General features: G+C 44.5%; 1 protein-coding gene across 3 annotated transcripts in view; it reads left to right on the top strand.

Annotated features, from left to right (window-relative positions):
- tnrc6ba (trinucleotide repeat containing adaptor 6Ba) overlaps positions 1 to 18,774 on the top strand; it is a 166,157-nt gene that overhangs the window by 132,423 nt on the left and 14,960 nt on the right. For 2 of the 3 annotated variants that reach the window (XM_052043406.1, XM_052043408.1), the window contains 11 exons: positions 4,335 to 4,480; positions 6,674 to 6,844; positions 8,510 to 8,644; positions 9,289 to 9,423; positions 9,884 to 9,979; positions 12,097 to 12,295; positions 12,415 to 12,570; positions 13,841 to 14,005; positions 15,288 to 15,434; positions 16,167 to 16,262; positions 16,967 to 17,176. In XM_052043406.1, the coding sequence (XP_051899366.1) occupies positions 4,335 to 4,480; positions 6,674 to 6,844; positions 8,510 to 8,644; positions 9,289 to 9,423; positions 9,884 to 9,979; positions 12,097 to 12,295; positions 12,415 to 12,570; positions 13,841 to 14,005; positions 15,288 to 15,434; positions 16,167 to 16,262; positions 16,967 to 17,176 (1,656 nt within the window). The remainder of the gene's footprint in view (positions 1 to 4,334; positions 4,481 to 6,673; positions 6,845 to 8,509; positions 8,645 to 9,288; positions 9,424 to 9,883; positions 9,980 to 12,096; positions 12,296 to 12,414; positions 12,571 to 13,840; positions 14,006 to 15,287; positions 15,435 to 16,166; positions 16,263 to 16,966; positions 17,177 to 18,774) is intronic. The other variant, XM_052043407.1, reaches the window with a different exon arrangement.

Genomic DNA, 18,774 nt, shown 5'->3' with positions numbered 1-18,774 from the left:
TGCGTATGCCGAGCAGGACCCAAGGCAGCTCATCAACCCGATTTCAGATGGCGGTGAAAACGTTCCACCAACCCGTTTGATTGAGGATGGTAGGCCGTGGTGGTGTGCAGCTGCGTCCCTAGCAGGTTCGCTAATGCAGCCCAGAGACTGGAAGTGAATTGGGTCCCTCTGTCTGAAGTGATGTGGGCCGGAACACCAAAACGTGAGACTCAAGTTGTGAGCAGCGCCCGGGCGCAGGAATCAGTTGTGATGTCAGCCAGGGGGGTTGCCTCAGGCCACCTTGTGAACCGGTCCACGATGGTAAGGAGGTACCGGGCTCCTCTTGAAACCGGCAGAGGGCCCACGAGGTCAACGTGTATGTGGTCGAACCTCCTACGGGTAGGCTCGAACTGCTGTGGTGGGACCTTGGTGTGTCGCTGGATTTTTGACGTCTGGCAGTGCGGACAAGTCCTGGCCCACTCACTGACCTGTTTGCGCAGGCCATGCCAGACAAACTTGCTGGCGACCAGTCGGACAGTAGATCTGATGGACGGGTGCGCCAACCCATGTACCGAGTCAAAAACGCGTCTCCGCCAGGCTGCAGGGACTATAGGGCGGGGCTGACCAGTCACAACGTCGCAAAGTAGGGTCCGCTGACCTGGACCAACCAAGAAATCTCGGAGCTGCAGACCCGAGACTGCGGTTCTGTAGCTGGGCAGTTCGTCGTCGGCTTGCTGTGCGTCAGCTAGGGCCGTGTAGTCGACACCCAAGGATAGGTTGTAGATGGTTGGTCTGGAAAGTGCATCAGCAATGACATTATCCTTTCCGGAGACATGTTGGATGTCAGTTGTGAACTCGGAAATGTAGGATAAATGTCTCTGCTGACGAGCTGACCAGGGATCGGAGACTTCGGAGAAGGCAAAGGACAGAGGCTTATGATCGGTGAAAGCGGTGAAAGGCCTGCCTTCTAGAAAGTATCAGAAATGCCGGACTGCCAGATACAGCGCTAGAAGTTCCCGATCAAAAGCGCTGTACTTCAGTTCGGGCGGTCTAAGGTGCTTGCTGAAAAATGCCAAGGGTTGCCAGCGGCCTTCGAGTAGCTGTTCCAGTACCCCACCCACCGCGGTGTTGGACGCGTCTACCGTGAGGGCAGTCGGGACATCAGTCCTGGGGTGTACCAGCATCGTGGCGTCTGCCAGGGCGTCTTTGGCCTTAACGAAAGCAGCCACAGCCTCGTCAGTCCAGGTGATGTCCTTGCCCTTACCAGCCAGCAGCGAAAACAGAGGGCGCATGATACGGGCTGCTGCAGGGATGAAACGATGGTAAAAGTTGACCATCCCAAGGAATTCCTGTAGGCCTTGGACTGTGTCGGGGTGGGCAAAATGGCGGATAGCATCCACCTTGGCGGGTAGGGGTGTTGCCCCGTCGCTGGTGATTTTGTGGCCGAGGAAATCGATAGAGTCAAGTCCGAATTGGCACTTGGATGGGTTAATCGTGAGGCCGAAATCGCGGAGGCGGGAATACAGCTGGCGGAGGTGGGAAAGGTGTTCCTGGCGGTTACGGCTGGCGATCAGTATGTCGTCCAAGTAAATGAACACGAAGTCCAGGTCTCGGCCTACCGCGTCCATCAGCCGCTGGAAGGTCTGCGCGGCGTTCTTAAGGCCGAACAGCATCCGAAGGAATTTGAACAGGCCGAATGGGGTGATAATCGCAGTTTTGGGGACATCATCCGGATGGACCGGGATTTGGTGGTATCTCCTAACGAGGTCCACTTTGGAAAAGAGGTGGGCCCTGTGTAAGTTCGCTGCGAAGTCCTGGATGTGAGGGATGGGATAGCGGTCCGGGGTGGTGGCGTCATTCAGCCTGCGGTAGTCGCCGCAGGGCCTCCACCCTCCGGTGGCTTTGGGGACCATGTGCAGGGGGGAAGCCCAGGGGCTGTCTGACCTGCGAACAATCCCCAGCTCCTCCATGTGACAGAACTCTTCCTTTGCCAGGCGGAGCTTGTCTGGAGGTAATCGTCGTGCTCGGGCATGAAGGGGTGGCCCTGTGGTAATGATGTGGTGTCGTACCCCGTGTGTGGGCCTAGAATTTGTAAACGAAGGTGCCAAAATCGATGGGCATTCGGCTAGGAGCTTGGTGAAATCGTCGCCAGAAAGGGAAATGGAGTCCAGGCGCGGGGGCTGGTGGGCTGATTTCTCCCAGGGGATAGGTCCGGAGAGTGCTAGAGTGGACTAACCGCTTCCTTCGCAGGTCGACTAACAGGTTGTGGGCCCGAAGGAAATCGGCTCCTAGGAGTGGTCGGGCGACGGTGGCAAGGGTAAAGGTCCAGGTAAAACGGCTGCCGCCAAAGTGTAATTGAAGCGTACGGGTGCCGAAAGACCGTATCGTTGTACGGTTGGCGGCATTGAGTAGAGGACCTGGTGGCCTGTCACGAGTGTCGCGGCCTGTCGGGGGCAAAATACTGACCTCCGCTCCAGTATCAACGAGGAAATGCCGTCCAGATTTCTTGTCCTGAACGAAGAGGAGGCTCTGTCGGCGGCCAGCCGCCGTAGCCATCAGCGGCGGCTGGCCCTGGCGTTTCCCTGAAACTTGCAGGGTGGGCGGCATCGACGGGCCTCCGCACCCCACCTCTGATGGTAGAAGCACAGCTGGTCACCCGTGTCGTCGTCTGCGTTCCTGGGGCGTGGCTGCTCGGTTGCTGGGGCCGGGCGAGGTGGGCGTTGGGCTCGCGGCCTGGTGATTTGACTGACGGACGAACCGCTCTCGCGCTTGGCCCTCCACAGGACATCTGCCCGGGCGGCCACCTCACGGGGGTTGCTGAAGTCGGCGTCAGCTAACAACAAGTGGATGTCATCGGGGAGCCGTTCGAGGAAGGCCTGTTCGAACGTCAGGCATGGCTTGTGTCCCTCGGCCAATGCCAGCATCTTTCATTAGGGCGGATGGGGATCTGTCCCCCAGGCCATCCAGATGAAGCAGGCGGGCGGCGTGCTCACGACGGGAGAGGCCGAAGGTCCGGATCAAAAGGTCTTTGAAAGCCGGGTACTTATCTTCCTCCGGAGGCGACTGGATGAAGTCTCCAACCTGGGCGGCTGTCTCCTGGTCCAGAGAGCTAACCACATGGTAGTACTTCGTGGAGTCGGAGGTGATCTGCCGAAGGTGGAATTGTGCTTCGGCCTGGTCAAACCAGACGCTGGGCCGAAGTGTCCAAAAGGTGGGCAGCTTGAGGGCCACTGTGTTGGCTGCTGCGCTGTCGTCCATTTCGCGGGTCCAAAAGCCGTTTGGACCGTCGGGGTCACCAATGTAGCGGTTGCTACCGTGGAATAAAACAAGACTACTCGGAGGATTGCCAAACAGAACTGGTTTATTTTCCCACCTTGCGCGGGCCCTTTAAGGGAGAATGTTCCCGCCCAAAACAACCGGCAATGACGTAAGTCCTACGTCATCAGGACTTTCCCGCGCGCGGGTTCTCCCCGTCGCTCGGAAAGACGAGGCCCGCCGCCATCTTGGGCCTCGTCGCTCTGACGCCGCGCGACCCGACTGCCGAGCCGGTTCGCCCGACTAGACGGTGAGTCGCCACAATACTATGAACGTTTGGGGATGCAAAAGATTTATTGGCATTTATTGCAAGAGAGTTTGAGTGCAGAAGTAAGGAAGTCTTGCTGAGATTGTGCAGGATTTTGAGACCACAGCAAGAGTACTGTGTGCAGTTTTGATATCCATACCTAATGAGGGATTATATTTGCCTTGGAGTTGGAGCAATGTTCACTGAATTGATTCTTGGGACGAGGAGAATTTGGCCTATTCCTGAGTTTGGGAAAATAAGAGATGGTCTGATTTAGATGCGTCAGATTCTGAGAGCCACTAGTAGTGTAGATGCTTGGAAGCCATTTCCTCAGGCTGACAAATCTAGAACTGGGGGAACAATCTCAGAATAAGTACTAATTTTGGGCAGATAAAAAAAATCTTTAGAGGGCTGTAAACCTTTGAAATTTTCTACTCCCAGGGACTATGGATGTTGAAATGTTAAGTATATTCAGGCTGGGAATAATAGATTTTAGGGCAGCAAGGAAATTGAGGGACATGGGAATCCCTTAGGAAAGTGCATATGGATATTGAATGATGGAGCAGATTTGGGGGATCTGTATGGCTTACTCCTATTTCCTGTGTCTAAATATCCTTCTAGTTAATTAAGCACAGAATGTGAATTGGAGCTATGGTTTTCTGATCTTAATGATACTGTCTTCTAACAACTATATACAGTTGGGCAATTACTTATCTCTCTGGGGGGTGGGGGAGGTCGCAGTTTAACTGGATTTGTGTCCATGGTTAAAATTTTGCATTTCTGTTTCTTCTAGGTGGTCTACCAGACAAAAAGCTGGAATCTGACAAAAGAGGAATGAACATGGATTACAATGGAATGATGAGAAAGGATCGATCGGGATTCCGGCCATCAAATTCCAAAGATTCCCCCACCACAGACAGTGGACCCTACTTTGAGAAGGTGAGGTCTCTACTGGTAGAGAATAGATACATTTCTATAACTTCTCAATTCTTCCATAAACATCCTAAACTCATTGCTCTGAAGCAGAGCATGGCTACCCAAAATCCAGTGGGATATGATTGTGTCTTGGGTTGGGCCTGGTTGTGTTCTTCAGTGTATTAGGGATTAGGCTGTGTTGTGCTGGGCCACTCAGCTTTTACTTTATCCAAATAAATTTAACTATATGTCAATGTGTGGCAACTATGTAAGGCATTCAATCAGCCAGGGAACAAATGAGTGTCTTGACAAAGCATGGTAGAATTATTTTCAGTAACTGATTTCAAGTTTGACTGAATATTAGTGGCAGGGTGTGATACACTAAGAGTCTGGGCTGGGATGTTGCCCAGAATAATGAGCTGCTTTTCCAGTGTTGGCTTCAAATTTGCCTTGGTACCACAGTAAGGCAATGTCATCTGATGATCGGGTAGTTTGGGGGGTGGGAGAGAGGTGGATGAGGGACTTCATCCATGCTTGGATTGTCTGCATGGGTGTGGGTGTCAGCTGACTGCATCACTTGCGATGATGCAATATTCTGCAACATCTCTGGTTTGAGTATGGAATAAGATGCTCTGGCCGGATTTGGATTGGGTGTGGTTAGGTCAGGTTTTGATTTTCAATCCAAACACAGCTCTTGTCAAGAGTGTTATTGGCCGTTAGTATCAGAAAGAGGAATGATCATGTTAATATAGTAACTCAAAAGTCATTGAGTGAAAGATCAGCTGTCACTTTGCCATGTATAGACAGCAAATGTTGGAAATATTCTAAAGATAAAGTGGCTTCATTAGAGAGAGAGTTTTAATATTTTGGATTGAAAACTTTCAGTCATAACTGGAAAATGTTACAGATGTAATGGGTTTTAATTATGAAGAGGGATGGGGTGGGGAAAGAAAATGATCGGTCTTTGTGTGCAGGAAAAATTAAATGATGAGGATCTAAAGTGTAAACTAAGTTCTGGAAATACTTGGGTCATCAAATTTTCAGCTTTGTAACCTGGTTCCTGTATAATTAAGGGAGAGGTATTAACCAGGAGATGAGGGGAAAAAAAAATCTTTGTTGCTGTTCAGATCATTCTCTGGGAGCTTGAATATCCTGAACCCTCTTGGAACTGCAGAGACCCACTGCATCAGAATGGAAGCATCCCAGACATCATTGTTAGTGTAGGCTATCACTCAAATCCTAGAGTAGGACTTAACCCACCGCACCCTCAAGTCAGAGGTGAGAATGCAACCTACTGCACCAAGCTGCAGAGAACATTATTTCTCTCCTCGGTAACATTTGTGTTTATGATAGCGGCTTATCAAAAATGGGAACCCACCATTAATTTGGCAGGACTAACCTTGCTGTAAATTTAATTCTAGACTTGGCCTAAAAATTGAGACTTTTGTAGAATGTTTTCTGAATTGGTCAACTCCCCCTGCACCCCTCTAGCTCCTTGTTAGAATTAAATTTATGATCTGTTGTGTTGTAAGCAAGCTATTATTTTCTATTACCATTTCTCTGTACAATGCAAGTAGAGTGCACTAATTGCTCAGCATGTCGATATATTTATTATCAACAGCAAATTTGGGAGCTACCATAACTTTTTTGAACCCCTTCTCCCATCTTATTCTGGCAAAAAATGATGAGTCTAGAGAGCAGAATTCTGTTGGTGTAGGTACTGCAGATGGTAGAAGCTCCTGTGCACATGATGTTTTTCCAGCGACTACTTCCAGTTTGGTTACAGACTCTGCCAAGTCTTTCAGAGTAGAGAGGGTTCAGACCAGCATAGATAGCATAAATGCAGTTCTAAATTGGTAATTGAGTTTGTTTCACAAGTTAGTAACAGATAAAAAGTCTCCTTTTGCAGGTTCTTGGATTATCAGAAGAAAATAAAAAATCCTGCACTGGAAGGGTTGCTTTATCACTGCAGAAAGCTTTGATGTTCCTTGTGTCTGATGAGGGGTTTTATGTGAAAGTTTGATTATGGCACTAATGTTGTCTAACTGTGTGTGTGAGGCCTAACTGCTGTCTCATTTTTGTTTCTTCTTCCCGCTCTACCCACAACTCACTTTTGTGCTGTTTCCTTGTCTGTTTCTTACCCCTACCTCTACCCCTTTCTTGCCCCCTCCCTACCCCCAACACCAACTGCATGCTGATTGGCTAACCCTCCTTCAGCTGACTTTGCCTTTCTCCAATCAAGATGGGTGCCTGTCTGACGAGGCACCTAACTCGCCCTTCTCCCCTCCTCCGAGCTGCAAGCTGTCTCCCTCGGGCACTGCTCTACCCACCGCCAGCCTCGGCTGCATCGGCTCTGGTCTTAACATGCAAAACCTAAACGCTAGACACGTAAGGGCTGCTTTCTGAATGTGTCTTGTGACTGGGATGTCATGATACTATGCAATCTAAGTGAGCAAATCTTAGTATCTTTTTCTGCCTCCACTTTCCTGTATATCTGAAGCTGAGTCCACCAACTAGTAAGGTTGTCAATAAATCTGTCAGTAGCAAATTTAAGCCTTGCCCCATTTCTCCCTCCCGCTTTTAGGCAAGCCTATTCATACACTTCTTGTATTTCTTTCTCCTTCTCATTTGCCCTTGTCCTCCACTCAGTCAGTTATGTTTCTGCACCACAGCAGCATTAAAAATACACAGAAAAAGAGTACTCATTGATTTCAAAATTGTCTTAATTGGGGGGAGGAGTGTGGTGGGGCAAAGTATATTTACTTTATTAAGGGAGCACTTGATATGCTGTAAAATGTACTACATTATGATTGTATTGTGCAATGAAATGTTTTCTGGTCTTTTGTAGAGTTGTACTTTTCCATGCACTCCCAAGAAAGGTTCAAGTTGATTCACTTTTCTTTTGGGGCTCATATTTTTCTTGGGTCTTTTTTCATTATAGTGTCAGGATGGTTTAGTGCTAGGTTGGGAAATTTCACCATTCATATGTCCATCATACTACTATTTCCATCCACAAGGGAGTTGGACTCTGCTGATGTGCCTGAGCAGGGCAGAGAGGGTTAGCACCTCTGAGTGGTTGTGATCTGTTAGCTCTTATCAGACATCAGTTTTGAAACCTAAATTCCCTTCCTCGATCCCTCACGAAAACCACTTGAGCACAGTGTTCTCTTATTACTACACCAGGCAACCCCTGAGGTTACAGTAAATTGATGAATTTCCAGAACAATCCCTGTATAGTTTTTTGGATAAGCACTTAGTGTATAATCCAGATTCTGACCACCTGGACATTTTTATCCATTTGAAATCTGAAATACTATTGGTTACAGTGCATTCAAAGAACAAGCTGAGGGAGTTGAGGGGATAGAATGGGTTGGATGGAAGGAGGAGTTAAGTGTTGGTGGTGATAATAATTGTGGGAGCAATTTGATATGAAGAGTATTATAGAACGTTATGAACCAGTCAGTTTTCAATGATAGCTAAGGTTTCAAGGTGGCCTCTTTAACAACACTTACCTGAAAGGGAAAGAATAACACTACCAGGTGGGTTTTGAAGCTGAATTACTTATGATATGTAGGAGGGAGCTTAGCAAGCACACATGAGGAAAATATCAAAGCCCTGAAGGAAGGCAGCTAATCCATTTGGACAGCTGTAACAGTTACAATAGAATTCTTTTGCTGATATTTCCTAGATGTTAAGTGGAATGTTGCATAACTTCACGCAAGCAAGGAATTTCATTGTGCTCTGGTGTATGTGGCAATAAACTAATCTGAATCTGAACTTCTGAGATGGTGGTTGGGCAGAATCGCTACCCTTTGCATTGGACATATGTGAGTCTGTGAGTCTCCTGAGGTGGTTTTCCTCCTGGTTGAAGTAGACTTCAAGTTACACTGTATAAAAATATTCAATGCAAGGAAATCTAATTGATTTAACATTCCTGTCTCTCTCTCTCTCTCTCCCTCTCTCTCTCTCTCTCTCTCTCTCTCTCTCTCTCTCCCTCCCTCTATCTCTCTCTCTCTCCCTCCCTCTATCTCTCTCTTTATCTTGCACATGCAGAATGGCAATCATGGTTTATTTGGCAGTAGCACAGCACAATCCAGAGGTGTGCATACACCTCAGGTGCAGTCCATGAATTCATCCCAGCCTAACCTTCGGGCTCAAGTGCCTCCGCAGTTCCTGCCCCCTCCTCAGGTATGTAACATAGAGTTTGTACTTCACATCACTTCCCTTTATCTTCACTCTACGTTAATTTGGAAGAGGTGGGATGCAATGGGATTTGGAGAGTCTAGATTTTGTGAGTAGTTGATCATTTCTAGGTCTTAGATTCATGTGCAAGGTCTAGGCTAAACGTTGGATGTTTAACAATTAAATTTTTTTTTTAAAACTGCTGGAAATAATCAGCAGGGCAAACGGTATCCATGGAGAGGGAAACAATTAACATTTCAGGTCAATGAAATGTCATTGACTTGAAACATTAGCTTTGTTTCTTTCTCCAGAGATGCCATCTCATCTACTAAGTATTTTGTTTTTATTTAGAGTTTCGAGCTTTTGTACTTTTTGGCATTTGGATGTTTGTCAATGGATGCCCACTGTGGGAACTGATTCATTTTCCAACACTGGTATGCCTCTATATAAGCCTTACATAGAGGCACAAGCCATCTAATGCCATGTTGTCATCTCTGCTGCTGTTAGTGAAGGCCTTAATTAGTAGAGGATATTAGAAGTGCCTTTGAGTTAAATTGATAAATGTTTTTTTAGATTGGCTAGGTTTATCAAATTGAGGTGGTGATGTTTAATTTATTAAATGCTAAATAGATTCCTTGGCTTGTTTGCAGGTTCCTGCCCCCATGTTGAAGCATACCACTCCAAATGGTGCCCTGAACCCAGCCCTGTTTAGCCTTGGTCCTCAACTATCCCCTCAACAAATAGCTATGCTCAGCCAACTCCCTCAGCTCCCACAGCTACAGTTGGTGAGTACTGATTCTTTCAAAAAGACACCCACATGTACTTACACTATGGCTTGATATAATCTCTAATGGCTGTATCATCTCTGGTCGGACTCGATTAATATAGATCATTTACAAAGAAAACTAGTGCACTGAAGGACATTGATGCCACAACTTTGAGAGTGGCTTCACATTTCAGTTGGTGGCTTAGTGTCATTTTGACTTTTCTTCTTTGGGAATTGCAGCCTTGCTTCATTAAAACTCCAAAGCCTTGCATGTGTTCATGGGGTGGCAATTAAAAGGACAGCACAGTGCATTGTGAGTGTGAGGTGTTTTGGGAAGAATGGCAGACATAAGGAACAGTTAAATCTATTCCCCCATTGCTCTGCTCTGTCATATAACCAATTAAACAGGAGCAAGACTCTGATCTTCCCTTTCATTGTGATTTCCTGTCTCTGGTTCACTCTGACTTCTCCTCACACAGGCTTACCAGCTGTTGCTTCAACAACAGCAGCAGCAGCAAGTGCTGCAAAACCAACGGAAGCTGTCTGCCGCGGTCCGACAACAACAAGAAACGCAAGTATGTGATGCTAAAGATAGGGAATCTATTGCAAAACTCTTAACATTTTTTTGCAGTGCTGGTGGATATTTTTCACTTTAGGAGTTTTACAGGATAGATGTGGAGATGATATTTCCCCTGACAGGAGTGTCTAGAACCTTGGTAATTGGTTTATTATTGTTATATGTACTGAGATACAGTGAAAAGCTTTGTTTGGATGCCATCCAGACAGATCATTCCATACACATGTACATTGAGGTGGTACTAAAGGAAGAACAATAATGGAATGCAGAATCAGGAATCACAGTCTCAAAGTAAGGTATCAGTCATCTCGGGCAGAAATAATTCCTCCACCCTGAGGATAGGCATTCTCTACCTTAAAAGGTTGTGGAAACTCAGTTGCTGAGTATTTAATACAGATACAAAGATTTCAGATATTAAGGAGATAAAGGGCTCTGTGGTTAGTGCAGGAAAGTGGTGCTGAAGTAAAATGCAAGCCATGATATTGAATGGTAGAGCAGGTGTGAGAGGCAAATGACCTACTCCTGGTTCTGTTTTGTATTCTTTATTTGAGATGCCTGCTTTGCTGCTATTTATTAGCATTCTTTGCTGGTGATTAAGCCAGGAGTGCTAAACCACCCAAACACAAACAACACTTATGACTCGTGCAGCCCTGTGTCTGCCACATAACAGTTTTAATTCTCATGTCACAGTTACAAGTTGTGGTGGTGAAAATGCACAGATTTTGTATGCTTTCTTGGGGTCAATATGTACTGTAGCAAAATGCCTCTTGGTTCAATAGTATGCCATCTACCAAGCCAAATGAGATTTAAATATTAAAGGAAATGGGCTGAGTTGGCTGTCAGTTCTTAAGTAAAATTATCCCTCTGCAGATTTCTATCAAATAACACCCCCCTCTCTAGAATAGCATCAGATTGTTGCGTCACCATTTAACCTGGAATATGATTTGATGCAGGGAAGGCTAAATATCAAGTAAGTATTTTGTTCAGTGCATACACTGAAAGCCAAATGTTGCACATGCTGCATGGTTCATATGTGAATCATTGCAGTGCAGTTGTGACTTGGGTAGAAGTTCATGTCAACCTACATGAAAACAAAAAGTTGTCGACATTGAAAATCTAAATTAAAATTAGGAATTGCTGAAAATATGCAAAAACTAATTTACCATTGATAGGCAGCTTAAGCCAGCACTTCACCACATGACTAGGTAGTGTTAAGTTTCACCAAACATTTTGAATTCTGATCTTAGTCATGTACCCTGGAGCAATGAGAAACAAATGTGCAGCACAAGATGGTCAGGAAAGTGCAATGATTTCATTTGCCTTTGGACAGCTGAGGCATAATCTGTGAGGCTAGAGTAAGGAAGGTTGGATGTGGAGTTGGATGTTGGCAGGATCTTTAGCCTCAGGCAGAGGATTTCATTTTATCATTTGCCCTTCAACTGCAGTGTGGTGGAATCACCCTGGATGTTCATCAGTTGAACCCACTTTGTCTAAATTCAGATTACAAAAGAATTGGAAGATTCAGAGATGCCATTCACTGCTGGTTAATCCCAAGAGGTTTGCAAGTTTTATAATGTTTTACCTTGCACATTGCTGCTACGTTTTCCATGCTCACTGTAAATTGTTAATGGGGAAGCCATAAGTACTGTCCTGGTAAGGCAGACCCTACAAGAGATTTATATGCTGATGTTCCCTACTGTAACCCAAGAGTAGTAAAGGCGATTATAGCATTTCTTCCCTGTCGACATTTCCATGGGCTTTATCTGCTAAGTCAACACATGCTTTCTTAAAGCATCGTCTGAGGTACCCAAATGTGATTCTTTAAGGGGAATAGTTGTGCTTGTATACAGGAGACACCAGAGACTGCAGATGCTGGAATCTGGAGCAACAAACAATCTGCTGGAGGAATTCGGCGGGTTGAGCAGCATCTGCTGCCTGGTCCTTTTTGCTCCATTTGTCAATAATTCCTCCAACAGATGCTGAATGACCTGCTGAGTTCTTCCAGCAGATTGTTTGATCCTTGTATACAGGTTGAGGTGGAGGACATGACTGGATGGTGGGAATGATTGAACAAAGGCCTGAGTGGTCTTAACTTGTACTTTTGCTTTTCTCTAGCTTGCCCGTATTGTGAGTGCTCTGCAGCAGCAACAGCAACAACAGCAGCATCGACACAACAACACCCCAGGAATGAAGCATTCTCCGTCACACCCTGGCATGTCCAAGCAACACCTGGATAATGTTGTGCCTAGTTCTCTTCCCTCTGGCCTTCCAGACTTCCAGACCAAAGGACAGATTCAGCCGGGCTACCCAATGGGTGAGTTCCCATGTCAGGTTGTTTTGTGATCCTGCTGCTATATAAAACTTCTGTTTTGAAGTTTTTACTAAGCTTATGGTTTTGAAGTCGTCAGCATTAAAGCATCTCTTGCATTTCAGGAATGGGCTCGAACATGAACGTAAACCAGTTAGATGTCAACAGTATTGTAGGAATGAAAGAACCTCAGTCGCAGCAATCACGGCTCAAGCAGTGGACGACTATGGATGGTCTCTCTCCTGCCACTCCACCACCAGATCACAACCCCCTGAAAAATGGTAACTATGCAGACTTACATTGAATGTATTGAAGACATTACATCATGCATATTCATTTTTCTTCATCCCTTGTTTTCAACTTCTCCGACTGGGTGCTTTGTAATTTCATTCTATTTGCTTTTTCTCCTACAATCTACAACTTTTAAAGTCAATATTCAGAGTCATTTAATCAGTTATTTTCTGCGCCTTCTTTCTCCTTTTCGACCATGGATATTGTGTACTTTGCCTTTTAATCAATTTCATCTGCTGATTACAAACAATTTGGGCATGGCTTAGACACAAAGGCAATGAAATGCCCACATGTAATAAACCATAGAGATGGAGCCCATGTTAAATGGCTGCTCAGTTTGAAGTTACCAAATTGGACTCATGTACCCCAGTCAGTCATCCTGCTGGCATTGTGGAGATGGCAATGTATAGTGAGAGCCTTCAGTATTGAATACTAACAGTGGTACAAAGAATATGATTTCAAATTGGTGTTGAATTGGGGAGTCAAAAATGGATTGGTTACTGTAAGTTGATAAGACTTCAGAAATTAGTTCTGACATTTATGTTAAATCTTGATACGTTTCATATGAACAGTCTTAGTATACAAAGCAAGAAAGCCATTCACTTGTGCCCTAAGATGATGAGGAAATGTTTTTAAGATGACAGGTCAAATCAGAAGAAACATGTAATGGTAGTAAGAGTTAGACTTTGATTTACCTCTACACTTATCAAGACATCTTACCTAAAATGACGCTGAGTAGTGAGTTGCACGGACAGACTGGTGGCAGCTAAGCATTTGAAGAATGTGCTAGACCCAGAGTATTCGACAGCATCCTTGCAGCTCAAGTTACCTTTAGGATTCATGTGGTATGTAGCTCTAAGTTTGGTTAAATTTCAGCACATTTGATTGGAAAGTGTGTCAAAGAGTTGGCTGTGAATGTGGTTCAGCTGATGTTTCTTACACATTAAGTTTGAAATTCAGGAAAAGTGAGAGTACCTTAGAGCTGAAACGAGGAACAAGCTTGGGGGACTGTATTCCCAGGTATTGCTCAGCCACCAATCAGCACTGGCTGCACTTCATTGTATATCTGTTTTATTCCACACCTTATTACCCACTGCTCGATGACTGCAATGCAGGGACGTGTTCAGTTGTTTGTTCGTGTGTGTATTCCCTTGACTGGTTTGCACATAAGGCATACAATATTAATTTGTTTGAGTTCTGTTGCTGATCACCCAGCTGAATTGTGTGTTATTAGTTTTGTAATTTTATTTTGTTTTACAGGTGCTATTTCGAGCAGCATGGCACCACCGGTGAAGCCTCGAGATAGTTTGCCCTATTATGAAATGATAGCAGGTGATTCCTTGGCCAGCCATTCTGGCCCTGCGAGTGATAACTGGTCCACCCCTAAGCTCTCAAATGGTTCCAGCGGATCCAGTTGGCCTCCAGGTCTGAGATAAACCTTTTTTTAAATAATACAAGACCCTGTTAAATGTGGTCTCTCTGTGGTAAAATAGTTTTAGTTTGAACCGGTGAGATTGGCTAATCTATAAAACAGGAATTCAAGCCCTTACTACAGATTTGTGACTCTTAGCAAAAAGATTGCACCAACATTTGAAGAATAAACAGTGGTGGACCCTGACCTGGGTTCAGTGCCTGTCGTGACCCTCAGTCCTTCCTAAGTGAAACCAAATCTGCAAAAGGTTTTATTCTGTCAAATTTACACTGAGCTGGTTGTTAATACCTAACAACAGTTAGTATTCGTGAGGAAACACCAGGAATATCCATGGGAACTTCAGGACAATGAGTCTTCACTGGGAAAACTGCATCATACTTTACTGAACAGTCATAGTGCAGCCCATTCCAGTAGTCAAAGTTGTCCTTAGTTCCACTATAATATTCACTGACTGATTCTGAAACCAAACTTCTGATTTCTGGAACTAAGTACAAAAGTATTTCATTTGTCAGGAATTTTTCTTTGCATGTAGTGGGTTACTTGGAAGTGGAGTAACTGTTTATTCTGATTCTTTATTCATTCCTGGAATGTCGCCATTGACAAGGCCAGCACTTATTATCTGTCTTAAAGTGACTTGCAAGGTAGTTTCAAAGGGCATATTCATTGCTGTGATTCTGGTGTTGCATACAAACCAGATTGGGCTGGCATGCTTCCTTCCCCTAAAGGCCACCCAAAACCAGGTGGATTTTTATGATATTGCATTAGTTTTGTGGTGTCTATCACTGATGCTCGCTTTTTAAATCCAGATTGATTTAAGTAACTGAATTTAAATTTCACAAAACCATCCTTTGGTGAGATTTGAACTTGTGTCTTTGGATTTCTAGTTGAGACTTCTGGATTACTAGTCCAGCATGCTAATATATCCCATAATAGCAGCATCCATTTTCCTTCTGGAAATTCCACAGATAGTAATGAAATGAGTGAGTGGCTACATCAGTCCCTGTGTGACTCTATAAAGTGAAAGATATTTCTTTAGATACCTTTCGAAATTCTCTGTGTTCCTCCTGCATTGAGATCTTTAACATGAACCTAGATCACTAGAGAAGGTAGACCGGAAAATTGACACCTTGGTCAATGCATTACTCCCTCAATCCTACTTTGGAGCTTCATGTTAAGTGACAGTCATTGTGTGCTGTGTTTTGATGTCACTTTGTGCCTCAATTACAAGGTAATAAAATTAATTGATACATTCTCTTCCTTTACCTTAATTTTCAGAGTTCCGCCCTGGGGAACCATGGAAGGGTTTCCAAAACATTGACCCCGAATCAGACCCATATGCGACCCCAGCGAGCATGATAAACAGCTCTGCAGCACCCCCATCCCCAGACTCGGAACACCAACTTCTCAGGGACAGGAGCACAGGTATGAGTGCATTCACTGTTTTCCATAGCTTTTTTAAATGTCGCTTTGTATTAATTCTGAGAGACCAAAATGTGTGTGTTACTGGGATGGAGGATCCAGTACACCACCCCCAAGGAACGAAGTGGACACTATTGGCCATTGCAGGTCTGCATGTTTGCCCCTGGCGATGGTCATAATAATGCGATTATGAACCATAGAACCATACAGCACAATACAGGCCCTTCGCCCACTATGTTGTGCTGACCTTTAAACCTCACCTAAGACTATCTAACCCCTTCCTCCCACATATCCCCCTATTTTAAATTCCTCCATATGCTTATCTAACAATCTCTTGAACTTGACCAACGTACCTGCCGCCACCACCACCCCAGGCAGCGCATTCCATGCACCAACCACTCTCTGGGTAAAAAAAAACCTCTCTCTGATATCTCCCTTGAACTTCCCACCCATTACTTTAAAGCCATGCCCTCTTAATGCCCTGGGAAAGAGGCGCTGGCTGTCTACTCTTATCTATTCCTCTTAATATTTTGTACACCTCTATCATGTCTCCCCTCATCCTCCTCTCCAAAGAGTAAAGCCCTAGCTCCCTTAGTCTCTTCTCGTAATCCATACTCTCCAAACCAGGCAGCATCCTGGTAAATGAAGGGAGATTAATGCAGAACATTAAACACACATTGTATGTTCTTGATCTGAATTCTCCCTGCTCTTTAACCATGCCTTTTTTATCCGCAGGGTCCAGTTCCTCCCTGAACACCTCGCTGCCTTCACCCGGTGCCTGGTCCTATAGTGCCTCGAACAGCTCCTACAGCACCGTACAGAGCACTTCAGGTTAGAAGGATTGCATTGAACCATCCACTATCTGAACCTGATTTTCCCTTTACTTTCTAGGGCTATGTATTAACTGTTGTAATGACAAAATATACTGTTTGTGATCTATGTAGTATGTAATATGAAGTTTACCGTGCATTGTTTTATCCATAAAAAAATAATTAAGCAGATTATGCTGTACAGAAAACTCCATTGTTTTCTGCCATAAATCTGAAGAGGCAGCACCACATCAACTTGTTTGCCTGGGTTAGGTTAGACAAAGCTATAATTTCAATTCTGTTCATCCTCAACACCAATTCTTTCCTTGATTTATGTTCCACCCCTAGAATCTACTGTCTCAGCTTCCTTGTCCAAAGCAGTGTTCCTTCCCCTTCTATTGTTCATGAGTTAATACTTGATCTTGATTCACTGTCATGGGAGCTCTATTAATACACAATTTTGTCACTGTGACTTTGGTTTTGACTACTGGACTGCAAGGTAAATAAGTTATGGGATTGATTTGGCTATTCATTTGATAATATTTATACTTTCCTAAAAATGTAGTTATGAAATGTTACATGTGCTAAAAATCAAATTTTCTTTTAGCTTTAGACCTGTACCTGTGCCTTTATAATGACTTAAATGTATTGTCTGGTATGGGGATTCTGAACCAGCCTGACTGGTCCTTTAATTGTTTTAACGGTATCCTGATCATGTTGTTCCAGCCAAGTTCAGTGACTTCAAGTCTACGTGGTCTCCCGATCCAATCGGACATCCCAGAATGTGGAAAAATCAGATGTCATCTAAAAACACTAACCCGCCAACACGGCCGCCACCAGGACTGACCAATCAGAAACCTCCGTCATCTCCATGGGGCAGTGGAGCACCCCGATTCAGCAGAGGATGGGGCATGCAGGAGTCACGATATGCCCTTAGTGCGTATCTTGCTGTCTGTTCTTCCCTTATCTATGGTTCTGTCAATATCTCTGTCCAATTCAAAGTTATTTTATGTTATAAAATTCATTCCTCAGGGGTTAAGCTAATGTTTTTGGTGTACTTGCAAAATCAATGAGAGGAAATCCTAGGCCATGAGACAGTAGACTCTGTTCACAACTGTGCCCAGCTGAATCCTGTGGCTGCAAAATTACTCTGAAAGAATGATGAACTGTGTAAATAATCTAGACTGATCTCTTGTAGAGTAATGAAGAACATATTCATTAGCTAGTAAATTGGGTGGAGCAATAACATTTGGAGCTTCATTCCAACGAGTGCAAGATGATACATTTTCAGAGATAAAGATGGGGCAAACACCATGAATGGTAGGGCCCTAGGCAGTAATGAGGAACAGAGGGATCTTGGTGTATGTCCATATATGAGTAAAAGTAGATAAGGTGGTAAAGAAAGCATATGAGATGCTGGTCTTTATTACAACATAAGAGCAAGATGGTTGTGGTACAACTTAATATAACTTTGGTTAAGCCACAGATGGAGTATTGTCTACAGTTCTAGTTGCTATTGTATAGGAAGGGCGTGATTATAATGGAGAGGGTGCCGAGGAAATTTACCAGAATGTTGCTTTGGATAGAGTGCCTCAGTTGTGAGGAGAGATGGGATAGGCTGGGCTTGATTTCCTTGGAGCAGGGGAGGCTGAAGGGGAACCTGATAAGAGGTTTGCAAGATTCTGGGAGACAGATGTCTAAAACGAGAGGGCATAGGTTTAAAGTGAGGAGTAAGAAGGTTAGAGGGGATCTGAGGTTAAAAAAGAATTTCACCGAGAGGATGGTCTAAGAAGCTGGTGGGGACAGGTACTCTCAGAAGACATGAGAAGATGAGCACTTGAATTACCAAGGCATAAAAGGCTAGGGATTAAGTGCTGGTAAATGGGATTGGAATAGATAGATACTTGATGGTCGGCATGCTCGTGCTGGGTCAAAGGACTTGTTACTATGTGGAATGACTAAATGCTGCATTACCAGATGTGGTGTCCTTCAGAGCAGATATTAAACCAAGGTTATTGAATCCTCAAGTGAAAGTGAATGAAGAAATTTCCTAGTCAGTTAGATTGTGCTGCTGTTTGTGGGATTTTGCCATGCTTGTATTTCCCTGTCTACTCACAGCAATTGCATATGAGACCTACTTAAATCTAATTTAATGGTGGAGCAGGCTTGAAGGTGTTTGTGGCCTCCTCTTATTTCAAATGTTCTGTGATTTTAGAAATGTACATGTTTTGAGTCTGCACTTAAAAAGTAAATTATTGGCTGCAAAGTATTTTGCCTAGGAATTAAGTGCTGGTAAATGGGATTGGAATAGATGGATGCTTGATGGTTGTTATCACGTGTAGGGATGCATGAGCTTGTCCCTCCAAACTTGTCAGTAACTAATAACAGTGTCCTAACTTATCTCAGTTTTGCTTTGTGTCTCCTAGAGTTAATGAAATTTAGCGGTTCCCATCTGTCACTTCACAATTATTAAATGGGCTGCTTGGCAATCGCAAGATAAAAGCATCCTTTGTTTTCAAGAAAAATGTACCTCA

Source organism: Pristis pectinata, chromosome 33, assembly GCF_009764475.1.
Source record: "Pristis pectinata isolate sPriPec2 chromosome 33, sPriPec2.1.pri, whole genome shotgun sequence".
Lineage (NCBI taxonomy): Eukaryota > Metazoa > Chordata > Chondrichthyes > Rhinopristiformes > Pristidae > Pristis > Pristis pectinata.
This window is presented reverse-complemented; position numbering and strand designations above follow the sequence as displayed.